The sequence below is a fragment of the Corvus kubaryi genome, unplaced genomic scaffold (genome assembly GCF_017639235.1).
Source record: "Corvus kubaryi isolate FWS band 111438036 unplaced genomic scaffold, C.kubaryi_AGA036_p1.0 137, whole genome shotgun sequence".
Lineage (NCBI taxonomy): Eukaryota > Metazoa > Chordata > Aves > Passeriformes > Corvidae > Corvus > Corvus kubaryi.
In genome coordinates, this window is record NW_024580671.1 from 23,532,796 (window position 1) to 23,552,564 (window position 19,769).

General features: G+C 40.6%; 1 protein-coding gene across 4 annotated transcripts in view; it reads left to right on the forward strand.

Moving 5' to 3' along the window:
* The window catches only part of PLXNB2 (plexin B2), a 256,319-nt gene extending 254,101 nt beyond the window's left edge, over positions 1-2,218 (forward strand). For all 4 annotated transcript variants that reach the window (XM_042018200.1, XM_042018203.1, XM_042018202.1 and 1 more), the window contains one exon: positions 325-2,218. In XM_042018200.1, coding sequence (XP_041874134.1) covers positions 325-429 — 105 coding nt within the window. In that variant the 3' untranslated portion in view covers positions 430-2,218. The remainder of the gene's footprint in view (positions 1-324) is intronic.
* Positions 2,219-19,769: the final 17,551 nt, after the last annotated feature.

The window sequence follows — 19,769 nt, forward strand, 5'->3', positions numbered from 1 at the left end:
AGCACTGTTTCTTAAATAGCTCTAAGGAAATTTTTCCCCTGCCTGCTCCCTCTTGGAATGTAATATTTTACAAGATAAAGTACTAGCTATTAATTTGCTTGTATCTCAACATAATGGGAAACATTATAGAAACTTAGATAAAATAACAATCATTTTTACTGTCTTTTTTTACAAATAGAACATGGGGCCTAATAGATGGACTTTGGTACAGAGTGAATGCAAAAGAGTCTTTACAACCAAAGGAGTATCAAATACTTGGTCTCCGAACTATGTCATACATTTTAAGTTCAATTATTCTAAACTTTCCCTGTTTATATCTTCCAGATTATAAATGCACTTGAAGAGGATCCAGCTGCACAAAAAATGCAGCTTGCCTTCCGTTTACAGCAAATAGCAGCTGCGCTAGAGAATAAAGTGACTGACCTTTGACTCAAAAGCCGCAATAAAGAAATCTGATCTGAAGATGTTCAAATTCATTCTTCCTGTTAAGGAAATAGTGTTCTATTTTTTAATGTATAATTACAACTTTAAATGAAAGATTTCATGGTTTTTTGATAGCAGAGGTGTAATGTAAAGAATTTTTACTGTAAATTATGCTTCTAATTAAAAGCTGTGTTGTGTGTAAATGAATCTTCTGTGGGAAAGAAAGTCCTTTGGTTGGGGGCAGGGTGGGGGGTGGAAGAAGAAAAACCTATAATTCATTTGATTTAGTAGAACCTGAGACATCAGCATTTAGGATTCATTATGCAAGTAAATTCAATACTATAGCATCCTTTCTACCTTAAGCAATATTTGTACTAGGAAAACAATAACATACTCAGAGACACATGCAATATCCCCTTTTATTTTGATAACTGGAAATTGACTTCCATAGAGCTCTAAAACTTGGTCTGTGCTCATAATGAATACAGTGAACAAAGTGTCCAATTTCTCTGCAAGACCTGAAAATGGGATTTGTTACCACACAAGTTCTAAATTTAATTATTTATCTCAATGGTGATGCACAGTATTGCACCCACCACAGATGGCTGAGAGAGAAATAAGAGTAATGTCAGTATAGGAGAGTTCTACTGATGAAGTCTTGTTCAGTTCAGAAATCACTGCAAAGAAGGAATTAGTCCTTAAAACTTTAAAACTCTTTGTTATTATTGTGAGTTTTATGATATATGCTAATGTGCCTTACTTGTACTAATTCTGTGAATCTGATGAATGGTTTTGTAAAAAGAAGCAGATCAGAAAAATAAGTATTTATGTGCTATTGAATGACTTTTGTGTGAAAAACATGACCAGCAGAATGCTTGTAATTAGCTGCTTGCCGAGAGTGTGCTGTTTAACATGATTTGATTATGTATAATATCCTATTTTAGAATGGTTCTGATGATTTTTTATTTGAATCTTGGAACTGTCCTAGAAATATCATCACTTGTTTTTATTGTATCTGTGATGTAAAATACTAGTATGATATTGGAAAAATCATATACCCATCTATTGAAAACCACTCGGTCAGTTTTGAGCCTTGGAATGCTGCATTTGATTGAATACACACTATAATCCATAGCAAAGAAAATTGAAATAACTTGTCAGAAAGTGTGTGTTTACAATATAGGTAAGCTCCGTACAAATCAAAAAGTTAGGTACGTCTTCTTAAATTGCTGTATTGCACATCAGAGAACTTTACTTCTCTTTGTCTTGCAAGTTTTTGGCAGTAAAGTAGCATTTTAATGAAGTGCTGCCATCTGTACTCCTTCATTCATTGTCCTGCCAAGCACCCGGACTCTGCTGACTCTCAGCAAGCTAATGCAGTGTCTGCCGCCCGCTCTTCCTGCCTGGTAGGTTGTCACACGCTCACTTTTACTGTCTGTTGATATTTTTTTTTTCCTCCCGTTTTGAAATTTTCCTAGTATTTGTCAGTGGGCCTTTCCTTCAGTTTCTGAAAATCAAAAGCCTCACCAAAACTGGTTTTCTGCCCAGTAGGCTGTGAGCAGTTTTTTTGTTTTGTACTCGACTTCTTGCATTTGTCTATAATAATTCCTGAACCTGCCTGGGCTATAAGTTATTTTATACTGTTTAGGACTGAGTTATATGACTTCTACAGGAAGGTGCTTTGCCAGTTACTCTTTCATCAACAAAGGCATCCTAATTTCATGGCTAATCTGTTTCTTTTTCATTATTTGTAAATCCTGTTAATTGTAAATCAAATATAATGTTGTTTTTTCCACCAAGTGTCAGTGGATCTTTACTGAAACTGGGGGGATGGGTGTTGAAAGGACTTGTAATGCTTCCTCCGGGAGTGATGGAGCAGCAGCGTCCATCAGTCTGTGGTTGGGAACGGAGGAGCGCAGCACATCCTGCAGATGGAATGCCTGACATCATGCCCTTTTTATTGGCATTTGCTCTGAAAAATGACAGTACTCTGGAGAAGCAAGGATGTAGTGCAACATACCAGAGTGAGGTCTTCTTGCCTAATCTATCTTGGGACCTGAAAGCCAATTAAAATACAAGCTCAGCAGCATCTCTCCAGAGAGACCAGAAAGCCCTGCTCGAGCAAGTAGGGCTTTCAGAGGGAATATTATATGTCCCCCATCACCAGTGACTTGACACAGAGCAGCTGTAGACTGTGACTCTGGGATGCAGCGGTGCTCCAGCTGGATCTTACCTATTATAGGGAAGTGGCATGTGTGTCTGCTGGCATGTGCAAGTTCATGATGGATCCATTAGTCATTCTTGGTGCCCTTTTCTCACTTCCTGGGAAATTTGCAGGCTATCGGTGCTGCAGTGTTGCCTGCCAGGGAACACAGAGGCAGATAACTGTGAGCAGCTGCAGCTACAAAGAGACTTAATGCCAGTTTTTCAGTTTCTCCAAGTCTCCTGTCCTGAAAGCACAGAGTTGGAATTTGAATTGAAGAACTGAGCTCATTTATTTTATTATTTCCCCTTTGGCTAAGCTACTCCAGTGCTTGTTTTTCCACTCTGGTGCTCTGTTTTGCCCAGGCCGAGTTTTTGGCTTCAGTTTTCATTACGTTTTAGCAATCTGATTCTTAAAACCTTCATGCTCCTTCTTTGGTTTCTGCTGCTCCTGCCATCTGGTTCATCTACAAGATAAAAGGAAAAAGCTCACTGGGGGTCTCCCTCCTTTTCATCCCTTCTGCAGCCCCTCTAAGGGGCACTTCTTAAAGCACAAGAGCCTTCTCTCTGCATAATAGAAGTGACTTTACTGCATAGAAGCAGCTGTGAGAAAAGTTCCCTTGCTTGGACATCTCCCACATCTAAATGTGGGAGGCTGGTACAGGTATTTGACCACCACCAGCATGTCTGAATCCCATTGCTGACAGCTGCCTCTTCAAGGGTTTGCTTGCCTCCTCACCAGCAAACATGCCAGTAGAGATCTCATATGATGGGACAAGGTCCCTGCACCAGCTTGTTTAATATGTAATAACTCATCCAACTGAACAGGAATGGGTTTTTTTTGTCTCTGGCCAGGAATTCAGTCTCTATTCCTTAGTGCCAGGTTTACCTCTGAAACCTTACTTGACCTTTTTGCTGCTCTCTATATGCTGTAGATTTATAAGAAAGTGGTTATGGGTGGAGGGGACCTTGGCTAGCTCACATACATGAGGCATTCATAATGTCTCCTCAGGATGACTTCTCTGATCACTCCATTACAGTCTACTTGAGCCTCCCCCTTCTGCACCCTGCTGTGTTGGACACATTTCTCAGCCTGCTGAGTCTGAGCTGTATTTACATGCACTCACTAAAGTTGGCCTTCCTGGTAACCTTTTGAAAATAAACTGAGTCATCACTATAAACAAAAGCATACAGGGAATTCAGAAATTCAAACTGGAATTCACAATTCACAAACTGTAGTAACATGGTAGGATTTTTAGCCAGCTGCATAAAAACTTTAAATGCCTGTAAGCTTGAAATTCAGCTGTCCTGGACTTACCAGCACTGATGAGATTTTGTGGCCAGTCCTTTACCATTCCAGGTTGTCCAGCCTTATTAGTAACACAACCATTTTCAGGTATAGTATGCCCTTGATGATATGTACCTACATGGCCTAAAAAACCCCCAACCTCTGAATCTGATAGGGAAACCCCTCTTTTACATACTTCCTAGGGTTGCAACACCTCTATTTATGCTGATAGTGGTTCTAGTCAGGGTTCCCATTTGCACCTAAGCATGTGGTTAACAGTTCTCTGAGTTCCTTTCTAAAGAATTTGATCTTGAGCAAAGATTGCTTAAGACTTTTCTCAAGTCTGTTGTCTTCTCTTAGAAAAAACTTACAGGGGAAGTTGTTTGTGGTTTTTTTCCTTTTTATCTCTGTCTAGAGATCCCCTTCAGAACAGTGAGACAGTCAGCTTCAGAGATTTAAAGGAGGATGTCTGCCTGCCATTTTTCTACCAACCACTGACTTGAGCCCTGTGTTATTCTGCTTTACACTCAGAGGAGTTGAAATTTGGCACTTCAAGTCACTAGAGTTGATGCACTGAAAATGTAAGCACCATTGCTCTTGTGACTTGCTTTCATCCCTCATTCCAAGCTCAATACAGGCAAACTCTGTGCCTGAAGCTTTCCAGGTTCTCCATCACAGAAGCTCGTCTCTTTAGTTTTCTGTTTTGCCAGATTTGCCTGGAGCACAGGATTCCCTGGAGAACGAGTGACAGCAGCATATAAGCTATAATGATCAGTGATTTTTTTTTTCTCAGACCCTACATACCTAGTCTGTGGTTTTTTATTTTGAGAAACCCTCCTTTAGTTGATGAATGATGAGCTTGAAAGGTGGAATTGTAAACTAGAGTTGGTCTTTTAGCCTCCCTCTTTTGTTAGCCTTTGTCCTGATGGAGCCTAAAAGTGATGGTGGAATTCTTGGAGTTTGACAGTTCCTGAAGAACAGAAGGAAAAGAGACTTTCCAGATCCACAGTTACAAGGAAGTTTTCAAAGGTTTTGTTTCCTTGAAATGGTGTCCACTTTTGCCTCAGTATCAAGGAACATTTCTCCATCCACTAGAGGAGAAAGTGGTTTCCCCTGTGCAGGTTTGTAATAACCATCTATGCTGTGAAAGATCACTGCTGTTGTACCAGACAGTCAGGGCTGACTTCTGTCTTACTTGCTGCTGCTGCCATTACCAAAGAGGACAAATCCTACTGTCATTCATAGCCAGGCAATCAAAAACTATTTCATTTACCCATGTATTCCTGTTTCTTTGCTGCTTCTCAGATAATTGCCATTTGAACCAGAAGGGAGTGTGAGTGCTTTCCCTCTTTTTCTAAGCTTTTAAAGAACCTATGTGTTTTAACAGATTGGATGCTTCAGAAAGAAACTATTTCTTCAGTGGGACAGAGGACAATAGATCTCATACAGCTGTATATGGCTCATCTTAAAAGGAAATAAAAATCCCACCATGAACCCCACACTGTGTTTTTGAAATCCTTTATTCAGTGCTCTAATTCTGAACAATGTTTTTGGCTTATTTAATTGTCCTCAAAATTGAATGTTGAACAAAACTCACTTTTTTCTTTTAATCTACTGTAATAAGAAAGGAGTGAAATGAAAAAATGTATTCCTTTGATACCCTTAATCTTTTCTCTCCTGTGGCTATGCTCCTATTCAGTAAGAGATCATACTTGTTAGTTGCAGAGCCTGGATGCCAATCCATGGGATTTAAAACAAACCCAAATCCATGTTTCCTGCAGCTACATCTAGGTCCATGGCAATGCTCACAATTGTAAAACTGCCTCCAGGATGTTATTTGGAATATTATTATCATGGGTCTGGCTGCTTTCCTCATCTTCCTTCATGTGATCCCTCTTCGTGGGTTTTAACCTTGTGTTTCAGTGGCACTTTCTGAAGCACTACACTACATTCCTCTGAAAGCCCAAGGAAGGAAACAATCCCTGCCTGGATTAATCATGCACTTTTCATCCCCAAAGTGCCCCGTGGGCACTCAGAACCACCCAGGCTCAGCTCACGGGAAAATTATAGGAGTGGATTTTTTTGTGCTAGAGCAGACAACCTTATTGAAACATAAAACATTTCCATCTGTCTATGGTAAAACACATTTGTTTTGTTAATAAACACCCTACACATACATTACTATTCATATCTGAGGTACATACATTCACATCTGATGTATGAATGGCCCTTCTTAGTTGATTTGAACTCCACCTAAAGTCTGCAGCACTCTGCCCTGGACTGGTGGCTGCACTATGCTAGCCCTAAACTAGAAAGTAACATAGATATTAACGTCATTTAGCCTTTAGATAAGGCTAAATACGGCTCACTTGTTTGGTGTGGGTGTTTAGCCTCATTGCTCTCTTAATGGGCTAAAGTTTGTCTTGTGAGGCTGCTGTACAGTTATGATATCCAGAAGTCCCGTAATGAGGCCTTAATGTCCAGCAAAGGGAACAGAAAGACCGCCATCACTTTCAGTGGCAGCAGGTTCCTCTTCTGCTCAGCTACCAGTGTATATTCCACCCTTTATATTAACATGGTCTTATTCTGTTTCCTTGTGCACTTGAAGCAGTGACAATCCTCTATTTGTATTCTGGCACATTACTGCTGGAGATGAGATCATCCATCTAGGTTTTGTGCTATTTTGCAGCTACAGGTTTGGTATTTAATAGGGTCATGCCCTGGTGTGCTTACTCCTCTTACAATAATATTCGATAGAGAGCTGTGTCAAGTTATGGCTTTGCTCACTGTGTGTGAAGATTCATATGCTGATTGCTTTGACCTGCCTATCTATAGTAAGAGCCTGTAACTGCCCAAGTACTATTGTAGCTTTTGATTTAAGTTACGGTTGTGATTTTATCTTTCTTTTCAGTGAAAGGAAGATTAGAAATGTTTTGTTTGCCATTTAACTGGAAAATGTTAATAGTTTAGCTGCATCTCTCTAACAAAATAGGGAGAAAGGGGAGGTGACGTCCTTTCCCTGTGCAGTGGTTTTGGACTATTCTTTTTTGAAGTTAACCAAGACAGTGACGACAAAGAACACTTCAGCACTGCTGTCACTGACAGACATAAGTTTCTTTGTGGTTAATCATTCATGTGAATTAGCAGGGCAAGTTTTTTAATACAGAGATTGAATTTAATTTCAATCTGTGCTGTCCATCATTGTCTCTCTTTAGCAGATTTTTGAGATGACAGCATACACAATGTATCTAAGATTAGATTCTGGCTTTAAATATTTAGAGTCTGAATCACATCTATTTGTACTTCATTCCAAGGTTGAAGTAATGTGGCAGGACACACATTCCACAGTAGTTAAAACAAATCAAAGGAGTGCTGAATTATTCATTTTAAACTTTAAAGCCATTTCTCTGTGGGCCTGCATCCATGTGCTGCTTGGGGTAAGCTGGGAATTGCCAGCTGGGCTGGAGGCTCTGCCCTGTACACAGTGCCCTGGCTCTGGTCTGCCAGCCCCGGCCATTTCCCCACCTGCTGGGCCAGCTAAGGGCTGGGAGCTGTTTGTGCTAATGGCTCCCGTGGATTTCTAGGAATGAATTCCAGGCTGGGCTTTGGTTAGCTCCTGTTTAAGTCAAACTGCTCTCTGAAAGGTGATTTAAGAGTCTCATCAGAAGATTTGCTCCACTACTGATATACTAACTGGCATGTCTGCAACCAAAAATTTTCTGTTAACTATCCACTGCAAAAGGATGCTAAATTTAGCCTCTTGCCAGCAAGTGGCAAACCCAAAGACAAGTAAGTTCACTGTGAAGCCTGAGCCAAAAGGCCAGGAGTGGATCAGATCTCTGAGCCTTGCCAAGCTTTGATTTGCCTTGACAGGCATGTAGCCCTCAAGACCAGGAGCTGCTCTGAACACTGGCTGCTGCATTCCCTTTCAACATGGTCTTACGTATTAACATAGCTGGAGCTTTGATCTGGTTATTACTATGCTGCAGATGTTGCCCCTGCTCACCCTGGATCTAATGAAGCATACCAGGAGTCGCTAGTGATTTAAATGGACTCTGAATCTCTCCTGCAATCTCTAGGAGATTTACTCTAAAATCAATTATATTTGCTCTAAAATCAATACAGCTAGTGCTTTAACATGATCAGCACAAGAGAGGAAACTGGAGGTTGATACAGGTGGCTGAGGTAGGGAGAGAAGGGAACCAAGCAGACCATTTATCAGGTTGGTACCATTGTCCAAGTGCCTGCTCTGCACACAGAAGGTTGGCAATCCCTGAGCCTGGCCATTAGACATCATGGTTATCATATGGAATGACTACTGTCTTCATCCAAAAGCCTTGAAATGTTTTACAAATGTTAATTAAGCTCTGTGGTGTCACATCCTGTTCCTGTTGATGCAACAAAAAAATGAAAAAATAAAAAATTAAGGCACAACCAACTTACCTTAAGTTAGAGCACAAGTCAATTGCATGGCTGGGAATAAAACTTGAGATTCCGGATCCTTGGATCCTAAATCTAACCCGCTGGTGGTGCTAAGTACAGAAAAATTAAAATTTATTCAGCTAAATTGCTATCTCCATGGTACAATTTTCCATGGCTTTGTAGAGAAAAAAAATTCAGACATGAGGTTGAGATAGGGAAAACCTGCCTGGCAAGGGTAATATGTGTTCAAAATCTATCATTCAAAGAAAAGCTCCTGTCTCTGCTTAAATATATACAGCTATTTGTTGAAAAGAAGTTTGCCCAAGTTGCAGCCTGCAAACCACGGAGATTCAGCATCTAAAAAAAGGGTATGTGAGGCCTGGGTTTTAGTGTTTCTCAGCATGTAGTCTGACCCATTCTGTAAATGCAGGCACAATATAACTCTGCCAGCCTGTAACAAGAGCGTAACTTTGCCACCATCTACACTTGCCTAAAATGTTGTCATAGATGTGGATACACTCACCTGTAGGTGAAGTGTGTATTCCCAGAGGACAGGCAGCTGGACCTGACCACCCGTCACGCAGAGCTTGGGGACAAATGCAGTTCTTCTATGGCCACATCCACAGCCCCACTGCAGCCCCCAGGGCTCTGGCTGTGCTCCTCACTAAGCTGATGTTTAACCTGGGCACCCCTACCTGAACTGCAGAAGTCACACCTCTCATTCTTGCAATAGGGTGCATTCTACCTCACCAAGCACAGAGTGATGCATAAACAGATCCTGGATCCTCACAAACAGGGGTCCTGTGCATGCCCCAGCTATGACCAAAGCCCTGCAGGACACACAGTACCACCTCAGGAAGAGAGCAAAGAACTGCACTGTCCCCCTCTCCCAGACCAATTACAGGGTTCAGGCTCACTGGGCTGGTGTCACCTCCAGCTTGCATTGCCCTGACAAAACTCATCACCGCACACCACAGTTCAGACTGAGAACTGCCACACTCCAGGACTGATAGCAGGGAAACATGTGCTCCCTCTCCCGGGACAGTGCATGCCTCACAGACCAGCTGAGAGCACCAAATAGAGATACACAGGCAGCAAGGGCAGCCTCACCCCAGCTCACAGCAGCAAACTGGTGTTTGAGAGCATTAAAGTGGTTTTCTCAAGTTGAGTTAAATATTGCCGTGGTGCAAAACTGATTATGATTGGATAAATATTTCTGTGCAGACATGATGACAGGAATGAATGAATGAAGCAGACTGGTCCGTCTGGATTTGGTTTGGGGGATTTTTTGGAGGAGAAAGCATTTGGTTGAGCTGAAGGAAACAGAAGATATTATAAAAAAGCAACGTAAGTGATACAAAGAATTATATGGTATTTAAAAATTTTTCCTTTTTCAAATTATCTAAAATGTCATTTAACAGGAGCAAAGAAATTTCTTTTTACCGATACATAAATATACATGTAACTATATATGTGAGGAGGGAGTGTTGTATAACTACATTTAACTACACCACATGCCTTTAATAAAACTTTCCTGTGGAAAACTCTTAGGGATTTTTAATCCAGGCAGCTAACCATAAAGTTTTCTCCATAACAGTAAATTATGACAATTGCCCACAGCTTTAACATCCCTGCATTTTGTTCTCTGCTTTGAATTGTGATGATCAATATTAATAGCCTCTGTTCAGATATGGTCACTGCAAAACCAAGATGAAACTGTCTTTGCCTCTGAATTTTACTGCAAATGTGAACATTTATCAACACTTACTCAAGACATAAATGAGAAAGAGAACAGCTATATCATGAAAGAAAGAGCTAGTTAAAATTTAACCTCCCTGCCACGCATCTAGAATATTTTCCAGAAGCAAATGTAGACAGTGGTATTGCAGGAAAGACAGCAAAATCTATGAATATTTGTGATCAACATAAACCTTGTCCACTCCTAACTGTTCTGGGGAGTAACAAGGTATAAAATTTTCTTTGTGTGATCACAGCTTTTTCACACTAGCTCTCAGACATACAACAGCTTTTTGTCTCCAGCTGTCATTGTTTAGAATACAAAATTTGTCTAAGTATCTATTTAAAACAATATAACCCAAAGGAGCCAAAATACCCAGCCCCTCCAGTGCCATCAGCTGTACTGTATCAGCATGATTTTTCTTCAGCTGGGTGGTTTTGCTGCACACAGGGCGTGAAGAGACAGCTGCACCATGCCTGGGCTGGCCCAGGACATGTCATCCTCTGCACACCAGGGCTTTCACTTCCTGGCCTGACTTTGATGTCAACCTAAAGTTTAACTCTGCTGCTTGACAGGAATTATCTCAAAACCTTTTGCTTGGGCTCTTTGATGGGACACATAAATGCATCTGCAAGGCAAGGCAGAAAATGTGTTTGTCCAAAAGAGCTGGCAAGGCCAGGGCAAATCTTACAATAAACCACTGGTTAAAAGCAGTAGTTTAGCTGTTTGAATATCAAGTGGTCTTGGAGAGAAGTGAGTCATTTTTCAAAGAGCACACTGAGCCACCATGAGCAGGAGGAGAAAGGAAATATGAATTTTTAAAGCAGATTTTGTATGACTCAAGTTGAACACATTCGTCATTGAAATCAGTACATGGAGGTTTCTGCGCTAACAACCCTTCAGAGCTGGGGCATGTCACATTTCTCATCTTCTCTCCTCAAGGATAAACTCCTAGAAGAGAAAAATGTGTGTCCACAGCTCCTCACTGTCACCAGGTAAAAAGAGAGTTTAAAACCAGGAAACAACAGGACCCATGATGACCACATGTTTGTCCCAACCGTGTATTCCATCATTAGTGTCCCAGGAGGTAGAGATGCAGTTATGGTGGCCAGTTTGACCAAATACTCCAGGAGCAAGGAATAAAAAAGAGAAAACTATAAAACAAAGGGTTTGGTAGTATTTGCTCTCTAGGCCCTAAACCTTGAAATGTCCTCTATTTTTTCTAGGTGTTCATTTAAATCTTAAGGGCTCACTTCTCAGTTCTAGAAACTGGAGCTTTAGGAAAACACAAAATATCCTGAGTCTTAGGATGCAGTCTGATGTGACAAGCTTGATCTCCAGCTCAGAGGAGCAGAATGGTTTCACTTGTTGCTCTCCCCTTTTCAATCTCATGTTCCCTTCTCACCCAAGAGAAGAAAAGCTTTTGCCATGTACTGCCACAGTATAGAATGCCCAAAAGCAAAGACGCCTACAGGCATTCTTGCATCCATTTCTTCTTGTCAATGTTTTAATGAGCAATTTAGCAATAATGATAGAAAAGAGATCGCAAGTTCTTACGCTATCTTATCCCCCAAAACCACCAGGCTCTGTTTCAGGAATTTTCTTCCAAGGTTAATCACTTCATCAGCTCCATTTGTAGATTTCCATGATTTCTAGTAAAACCTTGGACCCTTTAACTGAACTTCTGGAGGTGAGTTGTTCTACCATTATTTATTTTGACTTCTCCCTTGTTGCCTCAACAACAGCTTCTCTCCTTTGACACCCTTCATCTTTTCATCTTCACCCACCCAATCACCCTACACAGCCCACCTACACTCTCATAAAGTTTATTTACCTCCTGCAGCCTTATTACCTTATATCTTTAGGACCTACTAGCCAATCATTTCATTGGATTGTGTAAAAATTCATATTGGAAAGGACTTCAGAACGACATTACCTCTCTCTGCTCAGAAGCTGTTGGACCTCACCTCAAGTACTGTGCCTGGTCTGTTTGTCCCAATCAGTACAAGGAAGATACCTATCAACTGGAACACATTCAGTGTAGGGCCATGGTGCCAGCTGCGCGCTGGAGCACTGAGAGGGGAGTCTGAGGGACATGGGCTTGCTCAGCCTTCAGACAGTCCCCAGCACCTAACAAGAAGTCATCAGAAGCACAGAGCCAGGCTCTTCATGGTGTGGCATGAGAGAAAGGCAACAGGCATTAGGCATATGCCAACACCCATTTCATGAACTCCCAGATGAGCCTGTGGCCGGAAGAAAAACGCCATTTTGTCTGGATGGCACTCCCTGGCCTGCACTGTTTAGAAAATAAAAAGGTCTCTTTTTAAGTCTGCAGATCTTTACATATTACAGCAAAAATATCTGTTACTAACATGCTACATCATTCACCCAAACCCCTCCCCCCAGTCAGTAACAGCTTCAAAGGCCTAATTTTCTCTATTATTAACGATAATGTTTACAGCAACACAGAAGATCACAGAGAGAGAGTTAAAAGGATATTTGCCATCTCTCATTAGCAATGTCAGCACTGTCTCTTGGGTAAAAGGATTTTTTGGCTAAAATGCTCCATCTGGAAGGTCTGAAAGTCTGAGGTTTTGTTCCCTAAAGTTTTTGGTGTCTGATTCCTATGAGATGGGAGGGGCAGAGGGCTGTATACCTACATCAGTTTCTCTTATTTGGAGGCAGGCTATGTTTTGCAAATTTTGTTTTCCTCTGTTTTGCAAATGGGCAGTTACTAGTCATTCACTCTATGTTGTTTATAATTTTCTGTTCTTTCAGAGTAATTTTCAAAACACTTTGATTTTCTTTTCAGCTGTGAAAGAATAATCCAAAACCAAACATGTTATTCTTTGAAATTAACTCACTTACTAAAGCTGGATTCCCTATAAATTTGACTGAAGTGGATGATTAAGAAGTCTTCTCTACAAATAATGCTTCATGCAATACAGCTGTAATGAGACTACAGTCTGATTATTTAAATGGATGAACATTTTTATTTACTGCAAAACCACTTCTGGCTTGCCCTATATTTAATACTTAATGAGACTTTGAAATCACAGTAGTGGTTTCACACATTGTTAGGGAGGTCAACTCCAAAAGCTGGTTACTTCAGTCCTCAGAGTTGACTCTGGCCTTCATGTTCCCCTAGGGCACCAATTAAATTTAAAGGATGAGCTTTACCAAGAACCTGAACTTGGGAGTTAGCTTCCATACATTGCCTATTTTCATGCCCTGCACAGAGCAGATGCAAGATTATTTGGCCCTAGTGATTTCTGATGTCCTTCAAAGAGCTTCTAAATCTCTCTAGCAGAAATTTGAAGACAGGTAATATATATGCTGGGTCTTCTTTAACAAACTGATATTGTTTTAAGTTATACTGCAACTCTTTTCGACATCTTTCTCTGAGGTCTGGTAAAATAGTTCTTCAGTCATCTATTACTCTGAATAGTTACAAAGGACTCCCCTAGGATGAGCACCTGTGTCATCTAGGATCTGAAAGGCAGGTTACTCATTTGAGTACAACCAGATGTCTCTACAGAGGGGAATTATTAGGGGACATTAGTTTGAACGTGCACCATGCCCAAGCCACCCTGTCCTACTTCTTGGCACTACTCACTCTCTCTGAGCTAGTTATGCCACTTTCAGTTCTGGGCTTGCTGTGGCAATAGACTGTGAAATAAAGTGTAGCCTAACATACATGTGCTACTGTACAAGGTGGATATGCCCAGAAGCACTTTCATCGTTTGCCTCCAGACTCAGGTACCGTCAAGGTTCGCAGTCAACTGTGGTTTGAATGCTTTGCATTAGAGAACAGTCAAAGAGAAAGAAAATTGCCTGGCAGTACAAGAGGATTGAGAACGAGTTTTCTGGTGCATTTCCATGTAATGACAGCAGTGAACCATAATGATACCCATGAGGGAGCTGTGTAACGATCCTTATTGATTCCAATAGGTGGTTCTTACAGTGGTGGTGTCTGCTGCTCTTTTTTAGAGAAGGATGTGACCAGACCGGAGTGGAGAAGGAAAGCCCTTCTGATGCCTTTTCCTGGTCTTAAAATCAAGAGTCAAACACGGTTAGAAGGGAAAAATGGATTTTACATTTGAATTTATTTTAAGGATCCTTAGGTGCACTACGTCTAGGTCGAATGCACCCCAATGCACACCGCAATGCACACACACAATAGACCTGGAATTACATTATAGGTCTTACTGATTAGCATATCTATCAAAGATTCCCCAGTGAGAGGCTCGAGTGAGCCCCTCTCCCCAAGGAGCCTTCCCCTGGATGGTTCTATCTTAGTTTACAGAATGTGTTCTGGAGAGGACCTTGGGGTCTGGGGCACACTGATCCCTAACTATGAAGCCTCTAAAATGTTTAGTCTCTTAGCTTGACAGACAAGTCCAAGAATGTAGGCAAAAAGCACTGGGAATACAGAAGTTGTAGAAAGGTATAAAAGGGGTATGAAAGAAAAGGCAAAAAATCATCATGGCATTACTTCCTAGCAGATCATTTTAAGCCTTGCTGCACTTTTTCCTTGACTGTGATGTCACAGAACCAGAGGCCCATCAGAAAAATCCCACTCAGAAAGGAACTTCCTCACATTTCCATGGTTTTTCAATTTGTTTTGTGCAGATGTCTACTTCTCCTGCAAAATTCTCCAGCTTAGTGCACATGAGACAAAAAATATTATCTGGATCTGAGAGAGATGCATGCTATAGTACTTAGCTGAAGGGGTAACTGGAGCATTTTAGAGGCCAAAAAGTCCTACATGACACAGGTCTGTTGTGAAGGAAAACAGAACTTGATAGACTTCTAAGTGAAACTGATTTTTTACAGTAAGTGGACCAGTGTGTACACTGGAAAAGGCTACGTACAGAGGCTGTGGATGCCCCATCACAAGTGTTCAAGGCCAGGCTGGACTGAGCCCTAAGCAACCTGATCTAGGAAAAAATGTCACTGCCCATGGCAGGGGAGGCTGGACTGAACAATCTTCAAAGGTCCCTTGCAACCCAAACCATTCCATGAGTCTGATCTATGAAAAAGTATTTCAACCTCCCAGGTAACATGCCAGAGAGCTCAATAAAAGTAAGCGATGTTCTTTTCCTGAGTATTAACTGGTCCAGAGTATAAAGGTACTGAAGGTACCTGTCTGTGTACGGAGGAAAGGGGAAGTGGAAAGGGGAGAAAAACTTAGAGATGATCTGGGAGGCATCTTGCTTTTTTTTCCTGTTGGGAGTCCAATCTGGCTTTCCTGAACACAAGCTAGACAGAGTCACATAAAAGCAAGAGACAACAAATGCTGCCTGTTTCTGGTGCAACTCTCTGCTGAAGAATGACAGATGCATGCATAGCCTTATCAGACAGAGATGCATACAAGCATTTTGTTTGGCTGTTTAAAGTTCTTCTTTTACTTGCCTTTTTGGCCAAAGAGTTAAAATAACATTGGAAAGGATTCAAGCTTAGTCAGCTGAACCAGACTTCCATTACAGACATAAACAACCAGATAAGAAAAGAGAAAAAAGAAGACAAGGAAGTTGAAAAAAGGGATATTCAGGAATGACACGGTGGATGTGATCTAGCCAGATTCTGGCTGCCTGAGCAGGTGACACCTCTGGGCTTCTGAGGGCACAGGGTTGTCACTGTGGATTCCACAACCCTTAAGGTGGGAATGTGGCAGCACCGTAAAGCTTGCTCCTTTCAGTCCATCTGCTTTCCCATCATTGATATTTACAGCCCCACAAATGCAGATAGGCCCAGCCACCCATGCTTTCATTATTAGACCCAGCATGCAGCACATAAAATTTTGTTCATTAATTCCCAATTGCACATTTGTATAATTTATCAAACACAGCCTTTGGGGGATAGTAATGAGAATGTTGGGGTTTGCTAATCTCATCTTTTTTTCTTTAACCCTTTCTCTGCTTGTATGAACAATTTTGGATAATGGCTTGACTCTGCTTTCTTTTGTTCTATTTTGGAGATTGAAATAAAAAACTCTCATCACTGTGCCTTCATCTTCTATAAATATTTCTTGCAATTAGCAAAAAGAACCAGAATACAGTTTGTTAAAAAAGTATTGCTATATTTCTCTGTTCTAAACCATCAGTGCCATTTGTACTCATTCCTATACCAAGAGCATCCACTTACCTCCTTCTGTGAACTTCTCTCTCTTACCTTCCTTCTGAAATCAGTAAATATCATTTTTCATCAGTTCAACTTTAAAAAGATTTAAAGGACAGGAATGGAGGAAACTCTTGTCAACACGGTTTTAGGGAAATAGCTCTTGGCAAATACTTGAATTACTTCTAAAATTATGTTACAACTTTGATTAAGTGTGTTGTAGCTCCACAATTACCTTTGACTTCTACAGATCTGTTAAATTAATATAACATTACACTGATCTAAAAATTGGTGCTATATAACATGAACGCAATAACTTAGAAAGCAAATTCTGGGAAACATCATTTCCAATAGAGGAGCATCAGTAAAAAATTTTCACTACTCAGATTTTGTTTTCAAAAGTGATGAAGGAGGAAATTGCAAAAGCAGCAAACTGTAATAAAAGACAGAGGAGACAAAACCCTCCGACTGCCTGCTAACCTGAGTAACCCATTCAAAAAATTGGTATAGCCAAAGGATATTCTTCCTTTTTAGAAAGATCAAGGGAAGGCTAGACTTACTGAATAAGGGAAAGGATACAAAAAAAAGACTGATGGTACAATAGACCAAAACTGTAACAACAAAACCCAGCTAAGGGAAGGTTGAACAGGATTAATATACTGATTAAGTGGTATAGGTACTGCTGAGTAAAGACTGAAATACTCTGTGGGGTTTGGAGCCTATTTTTAAAAAGAATGTTGACAAACTGAAAAAAATAAAGCAACTAAATTATTTCAGAGCTGGAGTGGAAAAGATAAGAAGCCTGGTCACTTTTAGCTGACCTAAATGATAATCAAAGAGTGGCTGGGTAAGCATTTTAAAGGAAGAAACTATAGAGTTTTTAATTCCAGCAGTGAGAACCCTATCAAGAATCAGTGGTGAAAGATAGAAAAGGAAGGAAGGGAAACAGAAGGGGGAAGAGAAGGAAAAACAGGATGGATGAAGGGAGGAACAAGGGAAGGGAGGCAGTAAGGTAGGCAGACCATAGAACCATGTTTTAAAAAGCAGGTCGTTAAACATTGGAACAAATTACCAAATGAAAAGGTTTACTCTTCATCATTTGGGTTTCCAGATTAAGTCTACATGCTTTCTCAAACATGGCTTTCAGTGGAAAACAAAACATATGTTCATAAAGAAACAATTATCATTTCAATATACAGTATCCTTAACCACCTGTGACATATCGGAAGCTACCTCAAATGGTCTCAGGACCTCTCCTGTCCTGTAAGCTATTTGTAAACCGTTGCTGGTAGTATTGAGATCAACGGATAAGCAAAATTTGCTCAAAACCTTGTATCAGGCACTATTTTCTCCTAGTTAAAATTTTGTTATACATAAGCTGTACAAAAAAAAAATCCCGTATGAACTGAGTACATGCTTCACGGTTCCTTTTTTTACAGTCACTTCATATACAGCAAAAATTGTCTGGTGTTTTCTTTGAGACAAAATGCTGAGGAAACCTGTTGCCTTTGTGGTCTAGGGCAGAAGTTCAAAATATGGCGCAGGAAAACTGTCCTCTGCTGGCCACAAAACATTTATGTTCTATCTTATCTGCAATAACTAATTTAAGAAAGGGGAGGAAATGCCAAACAGACAAAGGACGATTAGGGAACAAGAAGTGTGAGAAATATCTGAGGTGATAACAAATGTCTTTATCATGACCCAGGAGTTTACTCACTCTGTTATTCCTGTTTTCCCCAAAGACTGTCTTGCTGAGGGTGGGAGCCAAGCAACTGGTAGGGAGCTTTGACCATTACGGTATCAAGCATTGGAAGGGAGCCTGAGGAGCAACTCTGTATCAGGGCAAGGTCAAGTCAGATCCTTTTCCTCCTTGTTCTTTCCTGAGAGGCACAGCAGAACGTGCAGCATACAGTCTGTTTTGCAACATTCAGATGAGAGGACATGGCTAGGTCAAGACACAAACCAAACTGCTGGCCAGGGCCAAGAAATACTCCTCCACATAATTCTAGGCCATAATTCAGGCATTCACACACCACTCCCAAGAGCTGCCCCATTTCGGCAGATGAGAGAGTTTAATGGCATGGACATAGCCTTCTCCATACCAGTTAACCTCAGTGTCAGAGGCCAAGCCTGCACACACACTGACTTTGCAATCAATGACACACCCACGCTGTCCTCAGCTTTTATTCCAGGTGAACATGTCTTTCCATTTATGGGGTTAATAAAGTTAGCCACATCCTTACCTGGCATTAACCAACACGACCCTGTCTCTTAAATTTTAATGTTCTTGAGCAAAAAGTGTTTTCCATTTTTCTAAGCACTGCATATTGTTCTTGTCAATTTCAATGAGTTACTTATTATCAACTTACAATCTTTCTATTTTCAGAGTAAACATTTGACTTATTACAATTATGCCAAGTAAAACTTAATGCATGTATTTGTGGTATATAATTTTAAATGTTGCAATGCCTTGAGACCTTGAAAAAGACCATATATGCTTGCTTTAAAAGGCACTTCGGGCATGGGTAGAATTCAAACAAACAGTGTATGCAAATAAGTAGTTGTAAGTAATCAAAAGAGAGTTCTCAACTCATAAAAGCTAATATTTATTACTGTTGCTATCACCATTCCTGGAGCCAAAAGTTACAAAACTAGATTTCCTAATCTGACTTATTCATGTATAAATAAAAAGAACCCAAGCCTCTTTTTTTTTCCCTTTTTTTTCCCCTCCAGTTGAATAAAGTCAAGTTTGTTCCCATCTTCCATACTTCTCCCAGCTGAGCAGCTTTCTGTACTACCAATGGAATGCAACAGATTGTGAAGGAGTCAAGGAGACATTTGAAAATATATTTGTTCAGCCATATACTGCAAACAGCACATTTGTTATTGACAGGGTGGAAATAGAGTCTGCAGGGAGTTAGCACTAAATGTAATTCAGACTCAGGAACAGAATTCTTGCCTAGATTTTACTTTCTTATTTTACTTGGGTAAAATTGTGTCTGCTTCATTACAATTGCCATAAGTAGACACAGAGGGCCTATTTAAAAGGTTCCTAGGCAATGAAAGACTCCATTCAAAATCATATATTACAGTTCATTCCACATCTTGCTCGTGACACCTTCACAAACGTGAAAAATCTTTGTTAATGGAACAGAGAGGTTGCAGAAAGAAGAGCTCAGACTGTTGGGTAATTAAGGTTATCAAGTCTCAGTGGACATTCCTTACTTTTACACCTGGAAATGTTACTTTAGAAGAAACGGAGCTTTTTAGCTCTTCTCTGATTTCTAGAGAGTTCAGCATCCTGTGCAGCCAGTATGTAAATTATTTTGATGCAACCTGGGAATCTAAGGACCCTTTCTGTATGCATCCAAGAAATTTTGTAAAAGAGCTACAGCATTTGTGGGAAATATCCAAATCCAAGCTATTCATAACAGCAGTAATTTGACTCCTGGGAAGTAGTCCTAATTCATATCACCTAACTTCAGCTATCTAAAAGTTTCTCTTCAGCCTTTACTTTCCTATGGTCCCTCTACAACTGGGAGGGAGGACAGGGCATGTCCAGATGAGTTTCCACAG